This window comes from Staurois parvus, unplaced genomic scaffold (assembly GCF_062004578.1).
Source record: "Staurois parvus isolate SC_StPar_1 unplaced genomic scaffold, SC_StPar_1.0 ptg000155l, whole genome shotgun sequence".
In the NCBI taxonomy this organism is placed as follows: Eukaryota; Metazoa; Chordata; class Amphibia; order Anura; family Ranidae; genus Staurois; species Staurois parvus.
Window position 1 is genome coordinate 9,228,031 of NW_028317951.1, and position 12,839 is coordinate 9,240,869.

The 12,839-nt window shown below is 40.9% G+C and overlaps 1 protein-coding gene across 1 annotated transcript in view; it reads right to left on the minus strand.

Annotated features, from left to right (window-relative positions):
• The window catches only part of SI (sucrase-isomaltase), a 302,245-nt gene extending 289,682 nt beyond the window's left edge, over positions 1-12,563 (minus strand). Inside the window, exon 1 of the mRNA XM_089675454.1 lies at positions 12,440-12,563. Within this exon, the coding sequence (XP_089531580.1) occupies positions 12,440-12,563 (124 nt within the window). The remainder of the gene's footprint in view (positions 1-12,439) is intronic.
• Between the last annotated feature and the right edge of the window lie 276 nt (positions 12,564-12,839).

The following is a 12,839-nucleotide window of genomic DNA, read 5'->3' on the forward strand; positions in this document are numbered from 1 at the left end:
ATCTATGTTATGCAAAATACACACTTCTGGATCTAGGCCAATGTCTATTTCTGTTATCTTTCTTATCAAATGGGTTATTGTCTTCCAGAATATCTGAATTTTTGGGCATCCCCACCATATGTGGTATGTTGTGCCTATTTCACCACATCCCCTCCAAAACCACGGTGAGCTCTCTTCACACATCTTATTTTCAACGTTTGGTGTAATGTGCCATCTTGTCAAACACTTATAGTTCATCTCTACTTCTCTCATAGAAACATTTTCGTGAATTAATCTATATATTCTCCTCTGCTTCTCCTCATCTATCACAATTCCCATAGCAGTTTCCCATTTTGTTATATATGTTGGCTTTGTGTTTGTATCTAATTCAGTGAGTATTTTATATACCTTAGCAATCCCGTGCTTCCCATCACCTTGTGTTCCCAATACCTTTTCAAACAAGTTCCAATTGTCTCTTGTCCTTTAAAGGTTTTGGCAGACTTCCAATAAAACTCCTCAATTGAAAATACCGCCACTCATCTAATTTAGTGAAACTCTCCCTCTTTTTTTTTTAATTCCCCAAATGATCCTATTTTATCCCCCACCAAAATATCTCTTAATTGAACCTCTTCCTTTTTAAACCACCTACCACCTATTTCTTCTCTACCTGGGGGAAAAAACTCTGTGTTTTTTAGTGAAATCAGTGTTGAATTGAAAGTCCATTTCAAACTTTTGTGTAAATTATCCCAAATTTTTAAGCATTCAAAGTGTATGTATTTACATTATCATTTAAACCCCTATACTGTGTTGGTACCCATATCACCTTACCCAAATCTATTCCACTAAATTAATTCTCTATTCTCACCCAACTTTTTTTATAGTTATATATCCAATCTATGGTTCTTGCCAATATTACATCTTTGTAGTATCTTTTTAAGTCTGGGAGCCCTAAACCACCTCTTTCTTTCCTCCTACTCAACAACTCATATGACAATCTTGGTTTTTTATTCCTCCATATGTATTTTGTTATCAGTTTCTTAATTACCTTAAAAAAGATCTCTGGGAGTTTAATTGGTAGCATTTGATATCTATACATGATTTTTGGTACTATTACCATCTTTACCAGGTTAATACGGCCTATCCATGTCGGAGTTCCCTCCTGCAATATTTTTAGCTCCTCTCTAATCTCGTTGATCAATGAAATATAGTTTAATTTATATAGATGTTTATATGAAGCTGTAAGTTTTACTCCTAAGTATTTTATATCTCTATCTTTCCATTTAAAGGGAAATTCCTTTTGTATTCTTTCTTTTTCATTTTTTAAAATATATATATTTAGAATCTCCGTTTTTGTTGGATTAATCTTTAAATTTGACAGTTCTCCATATTCCTTTAATAGCTTCATTAAATTTGGAAGTGTTATCCTGGGGTTTCCTACGTAGAACAGCAAGTCGTCAGCAAAAGCGGTGACTTTATGTTCTGTGTCCCCTATCTGGATTCCCTTTATATCTCTATTCAGCCTTATTATTGACAGCAGTGGTTCTAATGATATAACATACAACAGCGGGGACAATGGGCATCCCTGTCTTGTACCGTTTGACATCTCGATGGGTTCTGACCTCTCCCCATTCACCACAACAACTGCAGAGGGGTATCTGTAGAACTTTCCTATCCACTCTCTCATCCTAGGCCCAATTCCCATGACTTCTAAAGTATCCATCATGAATCTCCAGTTCACTCTGTCAAACGCTTTTTCAGCATCTATAGAGAGTAGCACCACCGGTTCTTTTCCCTTTTTACTTTTTTGGATTAACATCAATGATCGTAATCCATTATCTCTGCCCTCCCTCCCGGGAACAAAGCCCACCTGGTCCTCATGTATCCATTCAGGCATTAGCTCTTTCAATCTATTTGCCAAGACCTTTGCATATAACTTAGTGTCAGTGTTTAATAATGAAATAGGTCTATAGCTCGAACACTGTGAAGCATCTTTTCCCTCTTTTTGAATAAGCACCATTTGAGCTTGTAGCGATTCTCTTCTTACTTCCATCTCTCCACCCAGTGCATTCATCATATAATTTCTAAGTTTTGGTACTAAGATTTCACTATATTTTTTATAATATCTCACAGTGTATCCATCTGGTCCTGGACTTTTCCCAGACACTGTACCCTTCAAAGCTAATTTTATTTCATCTTGTGAGATATCTGCATCAAGGGAGTTCAATTGGACTTCACTTAGTTTTAATAACCCAGCCATCTCTAGATATTTCTTTCTCTTTTGATTCTTCTCACTTTCTATATTTTCTGATCCCTGCACGGGATTTATATTATACAAGTCTCTATAATATTCCATAAAAACGTTGGTGATTTCTCTATTTGAGTGCTTCAGGTTCCCCTTAACATCTTTTCTATATAATTTCTATTTTTCTTTTTCCTCAGGGCCCTCATCAAATATTTTCCAGGTCTTTCTCCCCATCTATATCTCTCACTCAAAACTCTATTATATGCTTTTCTCCTCTCTTCTTCTATTACACCTTCCAATTCTTCTTTCTTTTTTTTTAACTTCAGCTCTATTTCTTTTGTTATTCTATTCTTATGTTGTTGTTCTAGTTTACTTATTTCTTCTAAGAGCCCACTCATTTTCTCTCTTCTTTCTTTTTTCTTTCTTGCCCCAATCGCTATCAATATTCCTCTTATATATGCCCACACTGTAGCTGTGGACACATCACCTGTCTCATTCTCCTTGAAATACCGTTCGATCTCCTCCCCTATTTTCTGGGCTATTTCCTTTTCTACTAATAGTGTCTCATTCAGTTTCCAACCCAGCCCTCCTATTTTCCCCCTCCCCCATTCCAATTTCATTGTAACTGGGGCGTGATCCGATAGAGAGATTGTCTCTATTTCAACTTGAACCAGGTGGTCAATTAATTGATGTTCTATTAATATGTGATCTAATCTTGAATACCTCTTATGCATGTTTGAAAAAAAGGTATAATCTCTATCTTGCATATGTGTAATTCTCCAGGCATCTACCAATTGACTTATGTGTAATTCTTTTTTCAATAGTTTCAGGGCCCTACTTCCTTCTCTCTGTACATGGGAGGTAGCATCCTTTTGTGGTTCCATACAAAAATTGAAATCCCCTGCGAGGATCAGACGTCCTTTTTTAAAGTCCATCAACTTCCTCAACACTTTTTTCAGATATATCTCCGGGCTTTTATTAGGACAGTAAATATTGGCCAGTGTACACTCAATCTCCTGTAACTTTCCCTTTAAAAACAAGAATCTCCCCTCTGGGTCTGTCTTTCTATCTTCCAGCTCAAACCTAGTATTCTTTGCCATACCTATTGCTACACCTTTCGCTCTCTTAACCGGGGAATCTGCATAATACCATGTTGGGTGATTTCTGGACCCCAGCCTAACGTTTGATTCTATCTCAAAATGTGTCTCCTGTAGAAATATCACTGAGGCTGCCCTATGGTGTAGTTCTTTAAACAATCTAAATCTTTTCCCAGGGCAGTTCAACCCATTTACGTTATATGTTATAAACTGAATCTCTTCCATCTTCCATAAATCTTCTCTTTTCTCCTCCATCTATATTTTTCTCTTTTCCCTTCCTCTCTTCCCCTCCTTCTCCCTTCACACTTGCTTTTACATCTTTTTTATTTTGCAGGAAAAAAAAACCCCTCCCCACTTACCCACCCCCCCGACCTTCCAACTCCCCCCCTCCCCCCTCCCCTCCCCCCTCTTTTTAGGCCTATCATTTGCCTATTAATCATTTATGGAAAATAAATTCGACTTTTGATCTAATCCTTGGGCTAAAAACTCTGAGCATGGACGACTTTCCCCTTGTCTAACCTCCCCATAGCTCCCCAAGTCCTACTCGGGTTCATCTCAAGCACAGTAAGACAGGGGCGATAGGGTGAGGGCAGACCAAGGTAGAGGAAAAAAAACAAAAAACAAAAAAAAAACAGCCTTATTTTTCCTCCTCCACCTCTCTCCCCCTCCCTCCCTCCCCCCGCCTCCTCCCCCCCACAAGTTGCCAGTCCTCTTTTCTCTTCATTCTAATTTCCCATTGTTCTTCTTCCCAGCCAGGAATCTCCATTCTTTGTATTTTTAAACTGTCACAAAAATGTTTCAAATCTTCTGGGAACCTGAGGTATGCTGTAACCCCATTTTTCCATCCTATTAAACATTTGGGAGTCCCCCATCTATATTGCACATTATGTTCTTTCAACCTTTCCAATAGGGGTCTCAAAGTTCTCCTTCTCCCCAGAGTCTCTGGGGCCAAGTCCGTATATATCTGTATGTCTCCTCCTTCATACTTAATAACTGATTTTCCCTTGATCTTCTTCCAGATTTTTCCTTTATCTCGAAACTCATAAAATTTAACTATTATGTCTCTCGGCCTTTCTTTCCCCAGGTATCTCTGGATTTTTCCTTTTCTAAAGATTCCTTCTATTTTAGTCCTTTCCATTTCAGTACTGTCTGTTATAGTATTTAATATTTTGCAAACCACTTTTTGCAGGTTTTCTCCCTTTGAGTTCTCTGGGACCCCTCGTATCATGACGTTTCTCCTTCTGTCTCTATTTTCTTGTATCTCAGCCTTATATATCAGTTTTTCTTGGGCTTTCCCTATGTTAATTATTTCTTTTTCTAGCTCAGAGATAGCCTGGGTCTGATTTTTAACTTTCTCCTCCATTTCCTCCACTCTCACCAACAGGTGTCCCAGGTCGCTTCGGATATTTACCATTTCTTGTTTTATTGTTTTCTCCAATTCTTTAAACATTTCTGCCATTTCTTTTTTATTAGGTATTTGTAGGTCTTTTTCCGTCTCTATATTACCTAATGATTGCTGATTACTGGTGTCCAGACCTAATGATACTCTTGGGCTTTTTTCCATACTGAAATCTGCTTCTCCTCTTTCAATCCTATTCTGGGATCTTTCTGGGGTTACGTTTCCTTGGGAGGTATATTTTTTAATTGTACCAGTCTGGGACCCTTTAAGCCCACTTCCTTTTACACTTTTGTTTTTCATTTTCTCTGTAGCTTTTATTCTTCGTTCCTCTGTTATAAATTCATGGGTTTGGAGGGAAGAAAATCAAAGTTCTTATATACAAGTCTCTGCACTATCCCCCTGCTGGTCTTTTTGGGCTATTCTTTCCACAGATCTATTCCACCTTTTTTGCAGTCACCGGGGGTCCCCCCTTTCTCTTACCCCCTGCTTCCCTTTAGGGGACCATGTAATACATCACAATTAGTGTATAATAGGTTTCGGCTTTAGTCACTCACCCTCCTCGTATGTTTCTTCTTGTGACCACGCTGAATGCTCTCTCCTTCAGGTTGTTTAGGGTTTTTGTTCACGGAGGGCGGGGGGGGGACCCTCCAGGGTCTCTTCGATTTTTCTGTTATCCAGGATTCAGTGGCTTTCCTCTTACTTTGCTTTAAGCCCTGGGGGTCTCAGGGGAATAGGGGGAGAATAAACCGGTCTCCGGCCAACAGGTCGGCTCTGCTCTCCCACCGCAGAACGCCGGCCGGCTTCCCGATCTCCCAGGAGTGCTTTGCGGCCAGTCATGTGATCGCGCCGGCTTCTCAGCATCCAAGCGCCCTCTCGCCGCTAGTCTCCAGCCGCTCTCCACTCTCCTCCTCTCCACCCGCAAACCTCCACCTCCCGTCCCGGGGAGCCGTCAGGCCAGGGTAAGTCCCACGCCACAAGGCTTTTTACATGGCTCAGGAGGTACACAGGAGGCTTGGGGAGGTCAGACCACGGAGCTCCATCCGAGAGCTCCTACATTGAGCTCTCCTCTGCCGCCATGCTCAGGCTCCACCTACGGGGTAGCCAGGCTGGCTTGAAAGCTGGCATTTTGTACAGTATATTCTATTGACTTGATTTTTTTGTTTTAGTTTACCTATAGTACAACTATAGCATATCACTTTATCCACCACCTTTATTTGAGGACGTGTTCTCTGTTTTTATGTTGCTTTATATACGACAGTGCACCTGTGTTGTTTGTGCTGTTTATGCTGTGGTTTCACATTTATTATTGATTTGGTGGGTATCCACCTTTTTGTCCCTCTTTTATTTTTTTCACTTATTTAGTTACATTCCATTTGTTATCGCAGCACCACCCCTCCTCCACGTACTCTTACTATTTGGTTATATAGTTGGGTGCTAGCTGCTTTTTCTGTTGAGGGTTTCAGTTTAGTGTGGTTAGGGTTTTAGTGGCAACGTGGGGGGTTCTTTCCCATTTTACTATTAGGATGTTCAATTTAACCTTCAACTCAACTCTCAAAACAACCACTACTGCCTCTGCAGATCTTAAACAGTGCCTACTGGATCTTACGAGGTGTATCCAGAATATAATGAGAATGAAGTTCCTACACTCGAGAAAGATTCTGTAAAGGGAGAAGCTGGCCAAGGTCACTTGGGGTGAGGTGCCAGGTGTATGTTATAACACTGATCAGTTGCATTCCAGTCCTGTCAGAGTTGAGACATTTTTTTTTGTGACATGTTCAAGTGCTTTGTATTTAGAAAAATCTAAGCAAGTTTGGAACAGTGGTATGCAATAACATTTTGTGTGAAATTAGGTAAAAGTGCATAAGAAACTTTGGAAATGATGAGAAAATCTTATGGAGAAGCTGCGGTTTCATCTGCACAAGTGTACCAATGGTACAAGGCTTTCAAGGAAGGACAAGAAGGTGTTGAAGATGAACAATGATCAAGACACCCCTCTTCATCAAAAACGGAACAGAATGTGGATGCAGTGAGGTCTGTTCTCAACCATAACCAAAGGCTCACTATCAGAATGATTGCAGAGATAATGGGATTTGCCAAGTCAATTGTTCATAAAATTGTGACTCAAGATTTGAACGTGAGAAAAGTGTGTGCAAAACTTGTTCCAAAGAACTTGACACCTGATCAGAAGGAAGAGGTTGGCTCAGGCTCTCAGCAGATTGCTGAGAGGCTGAGCCAGGTGCCGCCCTAGACTTTAACTTTAAAGTTGGGATCTTTCCCCAGCCTAGACAGGCTAAGAGACTTCAGCCCGCTGTCAGCTGAAAATGGGTCACAAACAGGGGCGGACTGACCATTTAGAAACTTGGGCACTGCCTGATACCTTTTTCATAGGCTTTTTTGAGTTTGGGCAAGGACACAGGGGCCTCATGATCCCCTATTGCCCAGGGGCCCCATGAGTTGTCAGTCCACCCCTGGTTACAAGACTGCAGAGTGAACTGCACTTCTGTGATCCACAGGAGAAGTACAACCAAAAGAGATTTAGCTGTACTTCTCCTTTAATGTTTTACTTCAGGTTTAGCTGTATCTTTAGCAACAGTCTTGTTTGTACTAGAGGTGTCACTTTATGTAGGGAGCCCTAGATATTTTCACACCCGGAAATGCAACTAATCTATGGCACCACAGTTAAGTTACAGCACACTCCTTAAATACCACTTTCAACCATCTCGTGGGAATGAGGTATGAGGTATCTGGCATTTTAGTTTGTTTGCAATTAGCCAGACTCCACTGTGTCAGCACAAATACATTATACAAGAAATGCTTTCTGGACTTGTTTTCTCCATTGCTATACATTTTTTTATGGCATTTAATAGCCTGTTTGTTCTCTCATAGGAGTTCAGGAATGTAATGGACTTTTCATATTATATTTGGCCTTCCTCACATATGCTATTGTTCTTAATAATAGTATTGCAGTTTTATGATATTCCCTTAAGTTGGAGGTAAGCATATAATATTTTAATATGGAAATCTTAATTGCTGCTGTGCAGTCCTATAATTACGATACTTTACAATATCTTTATCGATATCAATCCACAACACTACAATATTGTGATTGGGTGGCTTTGCACTCCCGTCATGCAAATACTATACAGCTGTAGTTCTTTTTTGATGGGGAGGGGGGTTATGAGAAATGGCCCTCCCTGAACAGGATATTGTACTAAACCTGTAGGTAAATAAGAGACCCACAACCTTTGCTAAGTGAAAGAGTGGGTTTGATAATAAAAGTGGGCTACAGTCGGCTGTTGGCTGACATTGCTTTAAAGTCTGGATCCACCCAGATCCATGGACCAACACCTGACTCAGCCTCTCAGTGATCTGCTGAGAACCTCAGCCAGTCACTCCTGACCCTTCCACAGTCCAGCGATCCAGTGAGCTGGGGAAGGGGTAGAGCAGAGAGAGGTGACAGTCTCCTCTCTCTACTCAGAGCGGCATGGAGAACTGAGCAATCATTGGTGTCTGATCGCTCAGTCGTCACCCTTAAAGCTGTCAGGGGACACCTAGGTAAGTATACATTTTTAAAAATTCCATATGTTTCTTTTAAAGTTAGATCTTTAATATATCCACTTTTTAAACGAGAATGATGTATCATTCCATGAAATTGAAGAATAATAAAGACAAATGTTGCATCCATAATTTCATTCTATGATGGAAAGTAAGGGAAAGCTTCTCATTACTTTTGACACTCTATATGTGATCATATGCTGCATACCCACAGGACATATTCTAACATCACACTCACAGAAAGTTAGGACAAAATAAGAATTGTGCATAGTTCAGACTCAAAAAAATAACACATTCCAGCATGTACTACCACATCCATTTGGCTTTAATAGTAAAAGAGATAACACAACTGTATAGCTGTCTGAAATGTAGAGAGTATTTCAATCTGTTTTATGCTACAAAAAAAATAAGGCATCTTGGAATATAGTGCAGAGCAGTCATGTTATTTACTGTTCTTATGACACAGTTAATAGTCGTCTTTTTGGTTCTTCTCCTCTTGCTCTGCTTTGTCTCCCAAATGTGCTCTTTGTGCATGGAAGAATCTATATTAATTCCTGTGGAGAGGCTGTCCACTGTTAAAGTGTTTGTCATCCCAACATTTTACATTCCTGATATGTGTCTGTTGTACCATGTACTTGTGTTAAAAATATCCCGTTTTCTTTCTATTGCTTCCTTTGTGTGAAATATCTGTAATCCTGCCATTCTCACTGCTTTCCTATTTCAAACTGACCACACTAGGCATATGGGCACATCTCAGCATGGTCAGTTTGTGACATGCCCTTCCCCCCACACAGCTCTTCACTGGGAAGATTGGTGTCTTGCTCTTTCTTTGGCTCCTGCTGACACACTGCCCTACAGTCTCCACCCCCACCTTTTATGGAGCAGAGAACAGATATTATGTGGTCATTTATAAAATAAAATTGTAAAAAATATTTTTTTTATACATACATACATATATGTTTTACTTGCCTTTCTATTTTAAACTGAAAAGGTTGTTTTTCAAGGTGAGTGTTCACATATACTTTAAGATTCTTAATATATTGTTCCATCCATAGGAATGAATAAAGGTTCTTTCAGACATGTTGGGAAGATAAGACCCAAGCTCTACGGGGACACACAGCCAAGATTTACTAAGAGGGAATATACACACTCTGTGGTGCTTGGGATTTTTTTTTATTTTTGCAGGGAGACCCCACTGGAGGGGAGAATCTAACCAAAAGGCCACGTGCCCTACCCCCCCCCCAAGACTTTCAGGGCAAGTCTGGGGACCTACACCTTACTAATTGGAGGTGAATTATGGTGCATAGTGCTGTGCAAAAGGTGCAAAAATAAAAAGGGTAAGTGCTTGGGTGCCAAATTGCAAGACAGTGGCTGGCCTGACCAGTAAAAAAATTCCTCTAGTCCCAGCCAAAAAGACCCATCCCAGGAGGCAGGTGTGAAAAAAAATGCAAGGGGTGCTGTGATCAACGTGCCATACAAAAAATGTAGTGAATTATTCAATTTTTCTTTGGAACCATTGAACTGCCCCTGCAGGAGCACATGTAGCACAGGCTTCTCACAGACCAATCCCTGGCTAGACAAATGCAGCACCATCCCTATCAGAAAGGCATTAGGGAGAGTCTTCAACCAGGGACAAGCCTAGTAAACCAGGCCAGATTCATGGCCGGTTCACACTATAGATACACAGTCCAGATGCATTCCGTATGCATTTCTGCATGCGTTTTTTGATGTATTTTTAGCGTGTTCTCGTACGTTTTTGATGCTTTCCGGTTAATTTTTTCCCCTCTATTTTAATTCAATTAACTAGTTGCCGACCGCAGATAGCCGAATGACGGCTGCACTGCAGCCGGCCAGTTCTGGGTGGACGTCATATGACGGCCTCCCAGAACGTGCTCTCCTGCGCGCCCCAGTGGGCGCGCACCCGGCGATCTCCGTGATCGCTGTGTCCTACGGACACAGCTGATCACGTGATGTGGTAAAAGGCCGATCACAGCGGCCTTTTACCACGTGATCAGCGGTGTCCAATGACACGCTGATCAGAGGGAAATGCAAGTGCCGGTTCTCGGCTGCACTTTCCTCACGCTGTCAGATCGTGAGGAAAGTATTGCCGAGAACCGGCAGTTGTCAGAGCGGGGATCGGCACCGATCATCAGGGCACTGATGATCAGTGCCCTGATGATCGGTGCCCAGCTGTGCCCAGCAGTGCGCCCACTAGCTCCGCCCACCTGTGCCCAGCAGATCACCCACCTGTGCCCAGCAGTGCACCCACCTGTGCCACTCTGCAGTGTCACACACCTGTGCCCAGAAGTGCCACCTACCTGTGCCCAGCAGTGCCACCCACCTGTGCCCACCCACCTGTGCCCACCAGTGCCACCCACCTGTGCCCACCAGTGCCACCCACCTGTGCCCACCCACCAGGGCTGCCCACCAGTGCCATCCACCAGATCAGCCCAGCAGTGCTGCCAGTAAGTGCCACCAGTCAGTGCCCAGGGGTTGTGCCAGTCAGTGCCGCCAGTCAGTGCCCAGCAGTGATGCCAGTCAGTGCCGTCTATCAGTACCCATCATCAGTGTCCCCTATCAGTGCCGCCTATCAGTGCTGCATATTAGTGCCGCCTATCCGTGACACCTCATTAGTGCTGCCTATCAGTGCCCTTTAGTGCTGCCTATCAGTGCCCATCAGTGCCGCCTATCAGTGCCCATCAGTGCTGCCTCATCAACGTACATCAGTGAAGGAGAAAAAATACCTGTTTGAAAAATTTTATAATAGAAACAAAGAAACGTTTTTTTTTTCCCCAAATTTTTTGCACTTTTTTTATTTATAGCGCAAAAAGTAAAGCGCCCAGCGGCGATTAAATACCACCAAAAGAAAGCTCTATTTGTGAGAAAAAAAATGATCAAAATTTCATATGGGTACAATGTTGCATGACCGCGCAATTGTCAATCAAAGTGCGTCAGCGCTGAAAGCTGAAAATTGGCCTGGTAAATAAGGGGGTATAAGTGCCTGGGGGGCAAGTGGTTAAAATAGGGACATGTGTGTTCCACTATGTTTTTGGTGTGTTCCGGTTAATTTGTTATGTGTTTTACTGCGTTTCAGTACAGTTCTGTGCAGGAAAAATGCAGCCTGTTCTATTTTTTTTTCTGCAATGCACTGGAACTGCAAGCACTGATGTGAACTATGACATTGACAGCCATATAACCTACTTTCTGTGCATTCTGGATGCAGAAAAAAGCACACTGAAATGCATGCAGTATGAACTGGCCCTCAATCCAAAAGGAAAATAGCCCTCCCAGCATACCCACCTTATTACATTTGGAATTATTACCCAATTCCCCAAATTAGTGAAGGGAAATTGTGTTCTGTCCCTGAAAACTGATAAGAAGATATACTACATTTGATCTTAACCAAAATGAAGAGAAACGATTATTATTACGTTTCAAAATGAATGTGTTTATGACAAGTTTACTTTAATAAGAGTTAGTTGCAGTCTTCTTCAACCAGATCATAGAGCTACTCAAACAATAGGAGTGTCTGCTTTTTAAACTTTTAAATGCTAATCATGAAATTACAATGCAGTAAATATGTAAAAATTTAAATACATAAAAAAGTAAATGGGAATGAATTATTAACAATTAGAATTTTGATTATTTAAAAGGAATGTCTGCTTAGATTAGTGAAGAGGAAATTGCAATTGCTTCAATCATCCAATCTTGTACAATTAAAAATCCTGTTTTTAATTTTTTTTAATTGCCTTTGCACATGATTAGGTATTCAGACTGAACATAACTTTTCCATATTCACCTAGGCTGTATTCAATAAAACCCTTTCTTCTCTTCAATAACATAAGAGGACGTCAAACTTTCTAAACAAGATTTAGTTCCTGTGATTAGTGGGAGGAGGAATAATGTCTCACTGTTGAGGGCAATGACAGGAAAAATACCCTATTGTTAGTATCCGTGAGAGTAATAGTGCCTCATTACTGGTATTTGTGGGAGGAATAGTGCCCCAAGGGTCAGTTAATGGTACGTGAAGGGCTGCAGTTTGGGGGTCACTTGTTATGGGCAATTATGTACAGCAAACTGAGAAATACCTGTTTTAAATAAAGGTTACTTTGCATAATACATATTATCTTACATACAATATGAACATTCTTTTGAAGAAAGTCTTACCTTCCTTGAGTCCAGGTGTTTTTGTAGCAAACAGTACAATAAGGGCTATCGCTATTATTGTGACCAAAATGAACAAAACAATTAGGGATATTTCCAGAGAACTAAATTTTCGTTTCTTCCCCATCTGAAACAATAACAAATGTGTAAGGATTCAGTTCTGATGTCAGTCACACAAATGAAATGGTTGTTTGCAAAGTTGTATTAGCCAGTATAACTGTTAATATATTACACATTTAACACATATCTGGCTAATTAATGAATAATTGAAGCTTACTGGCCTGTATCTTCATTCCAATGTACAATCATGGTCATTCTCTCTATAGGCCCTTGATATACTTTTTTTTTTAAAAAGGGGATGCATATGGTATTAAAAATAATATGTAAATTAACACAGAAAATT